General features: G+C 35.3%; 1 protein-coding gene across 2 annotated transcripts in view; it reads left to right on the plus strand.

Annotated features, from left to right (window-relative positions):
• The first annotated feature begins 4,534 nt into the window (after positions 1–4,534).
• LOC131683858 (uncharacterized) overlaps positions 4,535–16,255 on the plus strand; it is a 113,567-nt gene continuing 101,846 nt past the window's right edge. The window contains exons 1-2 of one of the 2 annotated variants that reach the window (XM_058966216.1): positions 4,535–4,615; positions 4,680–4,817. In XM_058966216.1, coding sequence (XP_058822199.1) covers positions 4,721–4,817 — 97 coding nt within the window. In that variant the 5' untranslated portion in view covers positions 4,535–4,615; positions 4,680–4,720. Of the gene's footprint in view, positions 4,616–4,679; positions 4,818–16,255 lie in introns of those variants that run through there. The other variant, XM_058966217.1, reaches the window with a different exon arrangement.

Raw genomic sequence — 16,255 nt, forward strand, 5'->3', positions numbered from 1 at the left:
CCGTCTCTTTTTTAACGGGAGTAGAAAAATCAATTGGGTCATTAAATAAGAAAAAAATCTTTTTTTTTTTTATTACATACATCGATAAAGCTGATTTTAGTGATTGCAACAATGTTTTTTTACCATCTCAGGAAACGTGAAAATAATATTAAAATTTAAAATAAAGAAATATGTTGACAGTCTGGATTTGACACTATCAGAAGCATTTGACATAGCGAATTTCACGACAAATGATGCGCTGTCAGAAAAAAATTTATACTTGTTTTCCCTTATTGTCGTGGATACGACGCTGTTTCTTTTACGCAAAGCTTTGCTTCTGATTATTATTGAGCAGTCACTCTGACGGTGAACCGAGTTCATCGAGGGATCGCATTCAGATGGTACATTGGAAACGTCGGACCACTCTATCTTGAGTTGATCTTTGGTGACACTAAGAACTGGATTCTAACCGTATTGCACACTTGCGATTCTTCTTTTAAATTCTTCTCATAGACTGGTTAGTTCGAGTGGTCTGTCTATGAAAGTACCATCTCTTTCACTTGAAATACATGTGTTTTGACAGCTCGCAGTTTTAAAATCATTCGCACTTTGAAAGTGCGTAGCCCAGACTAGCGGGAACTGCGCAATACGGTTGTACTTCATTTCCTGAAATACCATTCCCCGGAATATTACTTCCCGGAAAACTATTTGCCGGAATGTACCATATCCCGGAATATCGTTTCCCGGAATGTACCATTTCTCGGAATGTATTATTTCCCGGAAAAACCATTTCGCGGAATACCATTTCCCGGAAAATAAAAAAACTCGTACCTCACTGACCAAACTTATTTTTAGAACACCTGCTATGCAGCTAATTGTGTCGTAGGACATTTTACCTACTTTAGAACATGAAAAGATGTTTGAAAATATTTTCAATTTCTTTTATCTTTAGTAAAAAACAAGATTGCAAAACTGTCATTTTAAAGATTTAACCTTTTCGATTCCGCGATGTGAGGAAAATTTATTTAAATTGATCATTATATGAATAGCTTACGAACGACTTTTGGTTTCGAACCAAAAAGAAACTTAGGAAGATTTAAAAAAACTAGTGGGAATAAAAAGCACCCCAATGGATAGGCTATCAATTAAATGGGTACCAAAATAGTAACAAATACTTTCCAATTTGACCACCTCAGGTAGTGAAGGGGTAAATAGATTCATGACCGTCTAATTCCGGACTATCAGGCCCTATATTTTGCCTAATATTTGTTCTAAATTGTGCGGATTCAGTTAAAATGGTATATTTGCAATTCTTTTACTGTTTTGAATCGATTCCGTCGCGTGGTAAACTTCAGTGAAAACCATATTACACCACTGTAGAATTTTTAAGATTTGGAAATTTTGTTATTGAAATAAAATGATATAACAGAAAATGGAAGGCGAACAGAATGCCTAATTGTATATATTATCATTTTTAGATCGTTTTTAGATAAACTCCAAGCGTACTAAAAACTTCAAACGCGTTTTTTTCAAATCCACTTCAAACCACGAGCTTTGAAATATTCAAAGCATATTCTAATTTATTTTCTCCAGCGACGTACGAAGGATTTTAGTTAATAAATGATGTCTGTATCGATTTTCTTGGCTATTTTCGGCAAATTTAAGACTAAGAAAAACGAAAGAAATGAAATTGAGAGACGGATAGGTATTTCATAAATGATGGGGTGTTGATTTTAGTGATATTTTCAGCGTTTCGCGTAAAATTTAAATAGCGAAAAAATCCTACGTAAGTCACTTGCTATCGTTCTAAGGAATAAAAAAAAACTTTAGTTTTTGACACTAGGTCAAATATTACAGGAGATAGACTTTGGGCCCGGATTAAAAAAAACGTGCTGGCAGGAAAATGCTGAACAAATTGCTTGAAATTAATATTTTTGTGCTGCATAAGTCGTATAATGAATCCCATTTTTGGGATCTTGATTCATCTCCTTATTACGCAAAGAAAAATATGCTTATACCGTACTATAGAATGGTGTAAATTCGTAACGATTAATTTAGAACGCCTCGAAATGCGGCCATATTTGAAATTGAAAAGGCAGTGTTTTCCGTTGGCAACATTTTTATGATAACCTATCACTAGTACTTTAAAAATGCCCTGAATACGTTGATTGATTTTCATGAAGATTAGGTAAAAGGCAACGAAAAAAACATTTTCTAAAATTTAGCTATACATATTCCTGGAACCTTTGAAATTTTATAGATTGTGAATGTATCTGGCTGAGATGCTGCCTTCTTGTAAATATGCATTCTTCTTTGGATTTTTTTGTAGAATGTTATTTTAATCTATATGAAGTTTCTCTGAAAATACACTTGGACTTTTATTGATTTTTATTCTCACTAATATTTGTTTACAGTAACAGTGCATTGAAAACGTCTTCAGTTATTTTAAATTTCACTTCGTATTAAAAATTTCTATGTGAATTAGCTTTCTTCGGAACAACAGCAAATCAATGGAAATAATTTTAGAATTTCATTGATTCAAATACAATAAATACAATGAAACGGATTTGCCAACGTCGTTGTCGTTGGATTTGCCTTCTTTAAAATTTTCGTAGTATATTTTTAAAATGTTATTAATTTTAAATTAAATTACGACCTAGGTTGGACCCGTGTTGAACGATTTTGACACAATTTTTGGACGTCCCAATTAGGGATGCCACATTGGAATCTGTATTTCTGTCAAAAAAAATCTTTTTGCCATCTGTGATGACTAAAACGAATAAAAAATCTGTGATAAATTTCCAAAAAACTGTGAAAAATCACAATATACTTTAAAAATTTGTGGAAATCTGTGATTTTTTCATCAAAATGCCAAAAATCTGTGATCTGTAAAAAAGAATCTGTGATGAAAAATTATGAAAAAAAATCTGTGACATTACAGAAAAAATCTGTGAATATGGTAACCCTCAGTGGGTCCATTCAGAAATCCGAGCCGGTTCCGGAATGAGTTTAACTGGGCATGGCAGTGCAAGACGGATACAGGTGCGCACATTTTTTTCTGTGAGTGAGTGCGGTTGCCATTTTTCAATGATGAAGCCGAAAAAACAAGAGGATATGAAGAAGAAAAGCACACACAAGTGACGCAGTGGGCCTTTCTGTTGCCATAAGTTTTGTTTCGGTTCGGTCATAGTTAATTTTATCGGCTTTTTTCGAGGCAAAAAGTGGCCCTAAGTGTTCTAATCAGTAGATTCGAGGTGAAGCTCGGCCTTTTCTTTCTTTTCATCGTGCGCCAAAGAATCAGGTTGCTCGTTCGGATGTTTATGTTCACTTCAAGGGCCCTGGCCGCCATGCTTAATTTTGCAAGTATAGAACTAATACACTCAAAAGTGTCAAATGTTCCCACCTTTCTCTCCATCTTGATGGCAGTTCACACACTGATAAAATAAAGTATCCATTAATGCGTAGAAAACTACGCCTTTTCAATAAAAGTGGAATAACCCACACTCAAAAAAAAGTAAACGTTATGCCTATTGATTTTACACATAGATTTTTGCAATTAACGGAGGCATATAGACACTATTTGCTGGAACATAAACCTAATGTGTGTATTTACAAGAAATATTAATCTTACATTTACATTTCATAACTATTAGGCACATAAAACCCCATTCTATAACATTATGCATATATAACTTATGTATGTGCATACATAGTTTATACAGTTGACACATAGAAGGTATGTGTGCGCGTGATAACAATAGCATTTCTTCTTCATATGAATTTTAAGCGGTTTGAAGCAAATAGAATTAACGTTTGGATTTTTTTCAGTGCATGAAATGGTTAAAGAGTTTGTATCCATAAATGAGTACAGATTTTGTACGTCAACCTGGGTATGTTTTACCCATTATTTTTCGCAGAACAGTTACTACAAAATGCGTAAAAAAACACTCATTCATGAAAATCGCGCCTGGATGAAAAATACTGTCAATAGAATTATTTCTGAATTTAAAAACAAAAACATAAAATAACATTCATTTCACATTATAATATCTTATAAAAATACAGGAATCTAGATAGACATCCCATTCTAAAATTACTTAACAAAACAAAACCGCCGACTGGATATATTTTTGATGGCTGGATCTTTTGGCTGCACAAAAAATGCCGAACTAGCGCACATTTGCAACATCCTCAGTAGTCTAAACGGACGTTGTTTTCGGAGCATTGCCGAAATATTCCGTTTCCGTCATGGACTCCGATGCACGCCAATAATTTGCAAGTTCCGCTACGATCCTTAGTTTGCAGGTTAACTCGCTCTAAATAATTCTTAACGATTTTTCACCCATTAATAAGATCAATATACCCAATGGCATTACTTCATCGAGTAGTTGTGAAATGGATTAAAAGTACTCATTGTTAGAAACAAAAAAATACCCATTTTTTGACAACTCGAATAAATTCCGAAAATGGGCAATTTGAATACATAAAATGGGTAAAGCTTTTTTCACCGTGCATATTAATTTAACGATTTTCTTTCAGTTGCGGGTTTGTTTTGGTTCAGTCGCGTATTTTGACAGCAGATACTATTTATTTTTGTTTGGTTAGTGCAAGCAACAGTTTTTGCGCAAAATTTTAGGTAAATATTGTACACTATTTCAAAAATTTTGAAACTCGTTTAATTATTTATTATTTGTTTGCAGCATAACTTATTATAAAACAAACTAGTGTTATAGAAGTGTAAATGTCTTCTGATGCATTTGTGTTTTATGATTCCGTCGACTCATTACTGGCGCGAATAAGTCATTCGTTGAGGGATTCAAATTTGGAGACAAAAGAACGTGAGTACTTATGTACACATCTTTAAAGTTTGTTGCTTGATTCGTCAAGTGTACGCCAAATTTTTGTTTTGCAATTTTTTTTATTCAACTTTCAAGGGATCGCTTACAATTTTTTTTTTCGTTGGAAAGATTATACATTTGGCAACGTTTTGGCAATAATAATTTTATGCCTGGCTAAATGTTTTTTAAGTTAAATACAATAAGACGAGGGCACATTTTTCGATGTTTCAAAAATCTGGGGGTACGATAGGTTACTATATTCGAGGTTTACATCGTGTTGTACACGCCTAGAAAGTTAGCGGTTCAACTTTCATTTGAGGAATCTGAATACTGTATTTTATTGAAAAATTAATAGCACGTATAATACACGCAATCCATTGACGTCATTCACTTTCAGGTAAGAAAATGAGGATGTGGCAAATGATATGAAAAATGACGAAACCGCGGAAGGAAATGTTGAACGAAATATTGAAAAAACATGTTTTTTCAGCAACTACGTCTGGCTTTGTACGTAGGAATGGCTTTTTCGGTGTCATCGTCGTCGCCAGAGTGTGAAATTGAAGTTGTGTATTCCGGCTCACGTGGTTGCTTAGCTGTTCATTTTTTTGGATTTCTTTTCCTTCGATTATCTACTTCAACAACACCTTAAATTACTACACTCAGGGGCCGTACACAAATGACGTAGCCTTTTTTCGGCTTTTTTGAACCCTCCTACCCCCCCCCCCCCCCCCCCTCGTGGTATTTTATCACAAAATTCAAACCACCCCCTTGTTAATAAGTAGCATTGTTTTGCGTTTTCAAAATTACATTATCAGTAAGAAGTATGCTCAGAGTACTTTTACTTGAATACGCTAGTCGGATGTTCCCCAATAGAGATAGGCACAGAGTCAATGAAATTGAAAATGAATGGAAAATGATTGGGCAGCTCGATTGTTTGAATGAATAACGCAAACGAACAGCTGCAAATTGAACATAGTAGACATGATTGAGATTTGTTATTCCTTCAAGTTCAAAACAACCTGTTGAAATTTTGCAGCTCTACGTAGGGGTAATTAAAACTCCCTCGATTTCTCAGAAAATTGTAAGGCTTTCTGACTGTCGTATTGCTTCGGGGAAGTACCATTCTAAAACAATTATTTTGACAGCTGAATTTCATTATTCAGTTTTTGCCTTTCTCAATAGAAAGGTATTGGAATTGCTCTGAAAACCGACTTTTTAACGGAGGGCCGAGTGACATATACCATTCGATTCAGTTCGTCGAGTTCGGCAAATGTCTGTGTGTGTATGTATGTGTGTATGTATGTATGTGTGTGTATGTGACCAAAAATGTCACTCATTTTTCTCAGAGATGGCTGAACCGATTTTGACAAACTTAGTCTCAAATGAAAGGTGCAACGTTCCCATAGGCTACTATTGAATTTCTAATGGATCCGACTTCCGGTTCCGGAATTACAGGGTGATGAGCACGAACACGGAGAAAATGTCGATTTTAATAAATTCTGCAATGAATGTATAAAGGTGAAAATTTTTCCAAAATATGACCACAACTGCTTCGATTTGTAGTATTAGGTCACTAACATCCATTCAAAGTCTATTTGGCCACATTGGCCACCATCATCGGTTCCGGAAGCCCCGGCGGAAGTATCTAAACTCAGAATAACAATCACATCGGTTTCTCGGAGATGGCTAGACCGATTCGACTAAACTTGGCCTCAAATGAAAGGTATTGCGTCCCCGTAAATGGCTATTTAATTTCATCCCGATCCGACTTTCAGTTCCGGAGTTACAGGTTGTGGCGTCGAATCACATAGCAAATTGTGATTCAAACCGATACTCCGATGAAAGCAAAAAAGGTAAAAATTTCGCTAAAATGTCTCTAAAGACAACTTAAATTTGCTGTTCTAGGTCACCGACGGCCAACCAAACTTTCGTTGACTACGTTGACCACCATAGACGGTTCCGGAAGTGCCCGGGAAAAGCGGCCATCTTTCAAAATTTACGAACTCACATCAGTTTCCCGGAAATGGTTGGGCCGATTTTCACAAACTTAGTCCCAAATGATAGCTATAATATCCTCATAGATGTCTATAAAATTTCGTACGGATCGCTTATATGGGTCCGAAAATATAGACTAAATCGTCCGGTCACATATGAAATTCCCATATAAGCCGGAACTCAAATTTTTTTTTTCAAAGGGGGGACCTCATGAAATTTCAGAAATCGAATTCGTATTTTCGATGCCAAATATCTTTAAAATGCATGAAACGTCGAGATTTTATGTTATCTCGAATTTTTTTTTTTATAAAGATCGACTTTTTGGGACTTTGCCGATTTTGCACCTTTTTTCAGTTCAATATTACCGTAGCTGTTTTTTCTTTTTCAAAATTTTAGAACTCGAATAATGATTTATTTTCCTGTATATACTGCCTATAATCGCAAGTCAGTCCCATGTCGATAGGAAATCCCATTGAACATGGGACTGACTTGCGATTATGGGCAGTATAGTTGTCATGTGATATATAATAATAAAATGTAATATATGCATTTAAAAGCTTTTAATGAATATAAACAACGCACACATTCTCGTGATTCATGATTGAGAAAGGCACAATTGCACCGCTAGGTGGATTAAAATAGGTTTTTTTAAATGGAGACGTGTTTCATTTTTTGCCATCGTCGAAACAAAAAATCATCATAATAACAAAACGCTTTTAATCCACCTAACAGTGCGATGAGACATTCTTACTCTTAGAACTCCCCTTTCGGATATTATATCGATCAAATTAGCATGGGACTATATGCCGCTCTACGCATAATTGTGCCATGTGTGTAAAGAATCCTGTAACACATGGGACATTTATGCGTATAGCGACAGTACATCATTGCAAAAAAATTCGAAAGTCAAAACAAATCAAAGTTAAAGCAAAATAGGCGGATAATCGACTTATTACTAATGCTTTGTGCATCAAATATTTAAATTTTTCAATCAGTGCATTTTGTATGGAAAAACTGAGTTTCCCTTTAGGGGCTATATATGTTGTGTTGGGCCAAAAAATCTAAGAAAAATATTGCGTATATTTCAAGTACATATCATTGATAACACGCTACCTCTACGCGATTATTTCAATATCGACTTTTTCTAAAAGTGACCTCACAGTGAGCAACACATTTCGAATACCGTTGGACTCACAACAGCTAGTAATTTATATTTGCACCATTATTACTAATCCTAATGTCAAAAAAAGTTAGAAAGCTTTAGCGTTAGCTAACTGATTTTTTAGGAAAAATCGTCATTATTGAACGGTTTTTGCAAAGTCCTTCGTTAAATCATTATAATGATTGTTGAAAACTAACGTTTGTTTCAGCTCCAAATCAATTAATTTTATCAAAATGTTTGATGCATTGTCTCCATTTTATAGACAAAAATATATTCAAAAGAACATATTCGAAATTCTTCGGGTGATTGGCCCAAGTAAATGTCCCCTGCATTCACGAGATACATAAGGAAATGATTGTTTGGAATGAATACCAGAAATGAAAATATTTGAGGACTATTTTTTGCACTGTGAATAGTGGTGCCAACTTACCCCGCGTGCGTCACCGCCCACAACCCCTACTGCATATTTTATAGAAAAGAATTTAAAACATTACTTTCGTTTGTAGATATGTATAATATCTATCTGGAGACTAAAAGCTCTTTTCACGCACTATCGAAAAATCATTCGGGGAATAGCTTTAAAATCACATTGAATAACACAAAATGTTTAAAATTAAGAAAGGACAAAATAGGAGGTGATCATTTTCCACAACTGTTATTTGCTCACGTTATTAAGTGTAAACAAGTTCATTGCTTGGTGTCAGTGAATTCAAAAGCTTAAATGTGCAAGAGCACAGCAAAATGCACATATATCACAACCCAAAAAGACGACTCTGAGCTCTCGTACATGCACGATTCACGACATAAGCTTGCATCTATCGACTAAAGCAAAACTTAGGAATCTAAGTACATTCCGGATTGATATCTATCATTTTCTTTTTTTATGATGATGATGGTCCCACCGCATACCCCCATAAAGGTGTGAGCTGAACGATTTATCTAGAAGATAATTAGTATTTTAACAAAACCAGTTAACAAAATAACGGACTGGTTCAATTTGCAGACATAGCCTTGCCTTCAAAAGAACGTAACCAGATACATTTCGAATATTCCGCCAACAACCAGGGTCCATCAAGAAAATTTCCATTCCGGGAAGCTACTTGATAGAATCGGGAATTGAACCCAATAGCTTCCATCAGACCCCTTTATTGAAAGTTTCCTACCATTAACCCAAGGCAATCAAGAGATATTCGTATCCGAGAACATCCTAGATTGATCAGGAATTGAATCCGATATCTAGTTAGTTATCAGAAGGAGTCATCAAGCTCCATACTCAACGAGCTAATTCCGTTATTACTACTATCGCATCAATAACCGAGATTAACTCTATTGTCGAGCAAAGCCAACACAACTCCATCAAATCAAACCCTGATCACAACAAAAACTAAAAGCTTCGATTCAACCCGATAAGCTGTTCGATTTCAAGTTAGTCTCTATCTGCTAGCGCGCGTGGCTCAGGCTTCTGTAGACATCTCATTTTTTAAATAACTGTAATAAGCAAGTATCAAAAATCCATCATCATCATAGCGAATATAATAACTTAGTGTGATTATGTGCAAATAATAGAAGAGGAAAAAAATACAATCTTCGAGGTATTACATAATTATTCAAATAACCCCAAAATATATAAATTAAAGAAAAGCTGTCAACAAAGCAGATTTTACGTGTGAAATACGTAGTGTTTTAAACTCCGTCAATGTTGCTGCACTGTTTAATATATCTAGGCATCGAATTGCAAAAACTTATTCCTTTGTACAACAAGGAGTTCTGTCATCTACTAAATAAAAAGTTTGGTGTTCTTGCATCAGACGCGTTTTTAGTGTTGTACCTATGCACATCACTCCCCCTTTCAATTCGGTCACACAAATATCGAGGCAGCATTCCATTAATAATTTTAAAAATGAACACCATTGTCAAATAATAAATTCTTTGCTTCACTGAGAGCCATTGTAATGCAGCTAGCATGAAACTAGAGGAAGTGTATCTGTTACATCATCGCTGTTGTGCTATCTTATGACAAACGCAATTTTGCGGTAAACTGAGTTAGATATGCCACATCATTTGTCTAAAAAATTTCTACAAAGTGACTTTTTTAGAATTTCGATATTCTGCTTGGATATTGAGATATAGCGAGATATATACAGAGAAATTTTTAAATTTTTGCTTCAAATGGCTGTGTCTGGAGATTGGCTCAAGTTATCTTGATGTATAATATGTTTTTATGTGTAAAACTATTCGAGAAACACAATGGCATAATCATTTTCAAAACAAAAACACATGAATTGGGAGAAAATGCAGTTTAAGTTTTAAAAGTGAAAATATAGCATATTTGGCAACACTGTAATTAAAAACAACTATTTTTTATTTCCCGACTCATTTCCAATAAAATGCATCTCACCGATTGTTTATAGACCAAATTAAGCCAAAGATGTAAATAAAGGTTAATCTGCTTAATTTGCTTAGAAAATTTTCTATGCACGATTATGACACGCCATGTAAATTTTGTCGTCAATACAATATGACATGTCGCTTTTGTGTTATCTTATGACAAACGCCATTTTTGGGTAAACTGAGTTAGATATGCCACATTACTTGTCTAAAAAATTTCTACAAAGTGGCGTTTGCGTTGCGATGGTGATATTTCTGAAAAAAATTTAAATGGAGTTTGAAAATTGTGATTTTACTACTGGAAAATGCCTCATATAGAGTCAAAATTTCTCAAATGGGCCACCCAAATTAGGTGATATCGCAATTTCGATGGAAGATCCAATTTTTTGGTAGTATGTGGCATTTCAACACCATATCCAGATGGACACACAATTTTCTTTTCACATGTTAAACAGACATAACACTTTGAGGAAATTCCTTCAAAAAATATTGATCCGCTAATTTTACTAGAACTTTAGCTCCACCTTTTATACACGGTCCCAACCATTCATTTGCAAAAGGAAAGGCTTAGAAACAATTTTTCACTGGTAGTCTATCACCGTATACTTGCGCATATCGTCGCTGTTGTGCTATCTTATGACAAGAGCCATTTAGCACATTTCAAGAAAAACGATTTTTAAAGTTTGAGATTGAATATCTTTAAACTTATAAATGGTAAAACAATTATAAGAAGACAATTGATGCATCTATCTACTCTGTGTTAATATCTCAAATATTACGAAGATCGGTTGACTATGTTGCAAGTTTTTACTTTAAATGTAAATAAAAGTCGCACTCACACGTGTCATAGGTGTGTATTGATGATAAAATTTGTATGGCGTGTCATAATCGTGCATGGAAAATTTTCCATAGAAAAAAAATCATCCATTATTAACTTTTATTCATATCTTTGGCATTTGGTCTATAAACAATCGGTGAGATGTACTTTGAAGGAAATGAGCCAGGGAATTTAGAAGAAATAATTATTTTTAGTTAAAGTACTACATTTCCGGTTTAAAACTTAAACTGCATTTTTCTCAGTAATCTTGTATTTTTGTTTAGAAAATGATTATGCCATTATATTTCTCAGATAGTTTTACACATAAAAATATGTTATACATCAAGATAACTGGAACCAATGCACAGATACAGTCATTTGAAGCAAAAAATTAAAAATTTCTCAGCACGTTCCTCGCTATATTTCAGTAACCAAGCAGAATGTCAAAATTCTGAAAACGTGACTTTGTAGAGATTTCTTAGACAAGTGATATGGCATATCTAACTAAGTTTACCCTAAAATGACGTTTGTCATAAGATAGCACAACAGCGACGATATATCAGTGGCGCCATAATCGCAAATTCGACCACAGTCCCAAATATATTTAAAATGACCGTTAAAGCGGGTGAAGATTTTTTTTCGAGTTTTTTGTCTGTTAGTCTATTTGAAATTTTTAGTCCGTTTATTTTTACAACTTTACTACAGGCGGCCTAATTAAATTTTAACGAACTAAACAGCAATAAAATTGTCATAGATTGTTCGTGATTTTTTTCAAATTCGAAAAAAATCTATTTTGTAGATTTTTTAAACAATTGTTCATAATAAAATTAAATAACTCTTCGAAAAAAACATCACATATACTACTTTTAGTGCCTAACAACATGTCGTCGAGAAAAAAAGATGATCCGCCATTTGTAACTACATTATTCTAAATTAAATGTGGGGACGGCCATAGCGTAGTTGGTGAATCGATTGCCTTGTACGCAGCTTTAAAAAAATAATATTTTTTTTCGCAGAACCTATATGGATTTGGATTTGCAATGCCACATTAGGGGTGGGCGCAGCGTAGTTGGTAAATCGATTGCCTTGTACGCAGCGCACCTGGGTTCGAGTCCCGACCCCGCACATAGGGTTAGAAATTTTTCATAAGATATTTTTCTTACCCGAGTAGACGAATGACCTTAATGTTAAAACCTCTGCAATCGAAATTTGAAAAAATGCCACATTCTTCCAAAAAATTGGATCTTCCATCGAAATTGCGATTTCAGCTAATTTGGGTTGCCCATTTGAGAAATTTTGACTCTATGTGAGGCATTTTTCAGTAGTAAAATCACAATTTTCAAACTCCATTTAAATTTTTTTCAGAAATATCACCATCGCCATTTTTTTTTCTAAACATGCTTGAAAGTATTCTCTTTGAAATGCAAGAAAAAGAAATTATTTTTGTTTGCCCCAATTTTGGATATAAATATTGTAAAATGGCCTGTTTTTTATTCAATATTGCTCATAACTTCGGTTCTCAAAGCGATATCTGAATTCTTCTATTACCAAAAAAATTATCTCGATGAGCTTTATAAGTTGTCCAAAGACACCGTTTATGAGAAATAAAAAATAAGAAAGTTAGAGCAAAAAAAACTGATTTTGTTAGGAACACCCTAAGTTGCTCAATTAAAATAGCTATAAAATAAAAACCTTTGGAGATACAACTGAGACGTCTTCCGCAAAGTTGTTCGGTATAAGTTCCTCTACAATGTTACTGAAGACTGAAATATTCTATCTCCTCACATTCATAAAATAACTTTTGAAGCACCCTAACGATAAGAGTCACCCTAATACCATCTACATCTGGAGATAGCCTATTCGATACTGATTATTTGTCCTAAAAACATCGTGTCTCCAAAATAAAAGGTTTAGCCACAAACATTTTTGTCTTCCTAAATTGTGAATTCGGACCACTGTGCAATGGTATAATCATTTTTGAAATAAAAATACACGAATTGTGAGGAAAATTCCGTTTAGGCTTTAAACTGGAAATATAGCATATTTAGCAACACTGCAACCAAAAACTATTATTTTTTTCAAGATTCCCTACCTCATTTCATTCAAAATACATCTCACCGATTGTTTATAAACCAAATTAAGCCAAAGATATAAATAAAAGTAAATAATTGATGCTTTATTTGTATGGAAAATATTCCATGCTCGATTATGACACACCATACAAATTTTGTCCAATACACACCTATGACACGTGTGAGTGCGACTTTTGTTTATATTTTTACTAAAACTCGCAATATAGTTAACCGATCTTCGTAATATTTGAGAGATTAATACAGAATAGGTTGAAGCATCAATTGTCTTCTCTGAATTGTTTCTACCATTCACAAATTTCAAGATATTCAACCTCAAACTTTAAAAATCGTTTTTCTCGAAATGTGCAAAATGGCGCTTGTCATAAGATAGCACAACAGCGACGATGTGTGAGTGCGACTTTTGTTTACATTTAAAGTAAAAACTCGCAACATAGTCAACCGATCTTCGTAATATTTGAGAGATTTATACAGCATAGATAGAAGCATGTATTGTCTTCTTTGAGATGTTTATACCATTTATTAGTTTCAATATCGTTCGTCGTTCAGGCTAGAGCCTTGTTGTCTCTTGTTGTATGCAGAAACCGTCTCCACTCCAATCGGTCCATTGCTGATTGTCGCCAGCCTCCCAGTCTTCAGCAGGTCATCCTCTATCTGGTCGATCCACCGTGCTCGCCGTGCGCCCCATCTTCTTGTTCCTGTAGGGTCGCCCTCAAGAACCATCTTCACCGGGTCGTCGTCCGACATTCTTACAACGTGTTTAGCCCACCGCAAATGTCCTATTTTTGCGGTATGCGCGATGGAGGGTTCTTCCAGAAGCTGATGCAACTCATGGTTCATTCGCCTGCGCCACGTTCCGTCTTCCATCTGCACGCCACTATAGATGGTACGCAACACCTTTCGTTGGAAAGGTGGTCCTCCACGAGCATATTCCAGGTCTCGTGGCCGTAGAAGACCACCGGTCTAATCAGCGTTTTGGTGATAATACACTTCATGCGGCGGCGAATCCCAACCAATGTCAGTTCATATATTGTGATAGAAGTTTGAGCTAAAACCTGACAAATTTTCGCTTCAAATGACATTAATTATTATCGTTTCATATCTTCCAATCCCTTGCCTATTGAATGTCGTTACAACATATAACATACAACATGCGGCACTAAACTTATTAATTTTCATCTGCCAACAACTTACCCTTCAATATAAAACTCACTCCCATGAAGTTGAAAAATTTTCTAGTTTGATTCATCGACGGACCCCCATTTGCATTGAAAATATCCAATACTATTGATAACTGCCAACAACTTGTGTTTCAATATAAAAATCATTCCCAGAAAGTTGAAAATTTTCCATTTTGACACATTAGCATTGGACACCCCCATGTTGAAAAGGTCCAAAACAATTGGTTTTCATCTGCCAAAAAAATTGCCCATCAAAATCAAACTTATTGCCATATTGTAGAAAAATTTCGATTTTCAAAATTTCTAACTCCGCAAGAATTTTGTAAAAACATCTTTCTAAACTATCATTTTTTGGGATATATGGCAATCTGCCGTGTACTGAAAGCATACTCACTACCACCGCATAGTGAGAGTATCCCAAACAAATCTGTCACCATTGGGCAGTCTTTGACATCTCGAGCAACTTTGCTGAAAACATCACCCTTCTAAATTACCATCATTTATAGATACTGAAACAAAAAGCTCACTAGCGCCGCCTAGCGGGTGATATCCAAATTAATCATTACATTATCAAACAGCCTTTGTCGTCCTTAGAAACTTTACAGAAAACATCATCTCCCTAAATTATTAAACTTTCGTGACAAAATATTACCTAACATGTACTGGAAGTTGTATTCTCCCTAGCGCCGCCTAGTGGCTGAATTCTGAAGTTATCTATTCGCCTTCGGACGACACTCGACTTGCTGATGAATATTGCCGAAGACACCACACTTCTAAATTATCGTGATCTCGAGATATAGAATTTGAAAAAAATTGAAAATTGCCCATAATCGCGTAGCCCTTGACCTCCTCTAGAACATTGCCGAAAACACCATCTTTCTAAGTGGTACGCTCACTAGTGCCACATACTGAGAGTATCCCAAACTAATCTATCACCATATGGTAGTCTTTGATTTCTCAAACAACTTTACTGAAGACAGTACCCCTCTGAACATTCTCGTTATTGAGATAAAGAATGATTTTGACATTATTTGCAAATTGGCATTCACTTTTGCGCCGCCTGATGGGACAATTCCGAGTTATTATTTCCATCATCCAGAAGCTATTGACTTTCTGGACAAATCTTCATCTTTCAAAATAATCAGTGTTTCGATATATTCCATGTTAAACCCATTAAATGATGGTCACATTCACAACGAGACGTTCGATTTATTTACTCTCTCTTAAAGCACAGTTCTCAACTAATTGGATATCCAATTACTCTAAATTGTAGGTTTAATTAAGCACAACAACTTAGCCAAAGAATGTATGGCACTAAATGTTAACGCAGACGAAATATTTGGCCACAACCTCAATTAGTCAAAATTCCATAAGCTATGTGATTCTTATTACGCGGATTCCTTTTTCACGCCCCCAGTTATTCGCGTAGTAGGAGACCCGACTGTATTCCGGTACCGTATCGTATCGAAAACTTCTTCTCTAGTTCTAGTTTTTTTTCTGTCGACCTATTTCCGCTACGAGGTCAAACACCGACGCCAGAGAGGTGACTCCCACTATCTGGACTAGATATCGACCCATCAACTCATGGACCGGGGACCAACGGCCTTACTTCCCTTCCGAAGGAAGGCGTGCCCTCAGATTTTTTTCGCCTCAGAAAAATCTCATCGACCTCGGCTGGAATTAAACCCAGACCAGCTGGGGTGAGCGGCGGTCACGCTTCTCAGTCAACTACCGGCACCGTCATCGAAAAACGTCGAAATTGTTATACGAAACTGAAAGTGGAAAGCTAGAAAACGTCCCCGTGA

This window comes from Topomyia yanbarensis, chromosome 2, assembly GCF_030247195.1.
Source record: "Topomyia yanbarensis strain Yona2022 chromosome 2, ASM3024719v1, whole genome shotgun sequence".
NCBI classification, from domain to species: Eukaryota; Metazoa; Arthropoda; class Insecta; order Diptera; family Culicidae; genus Topomyia; species Topomyia yanbarensis.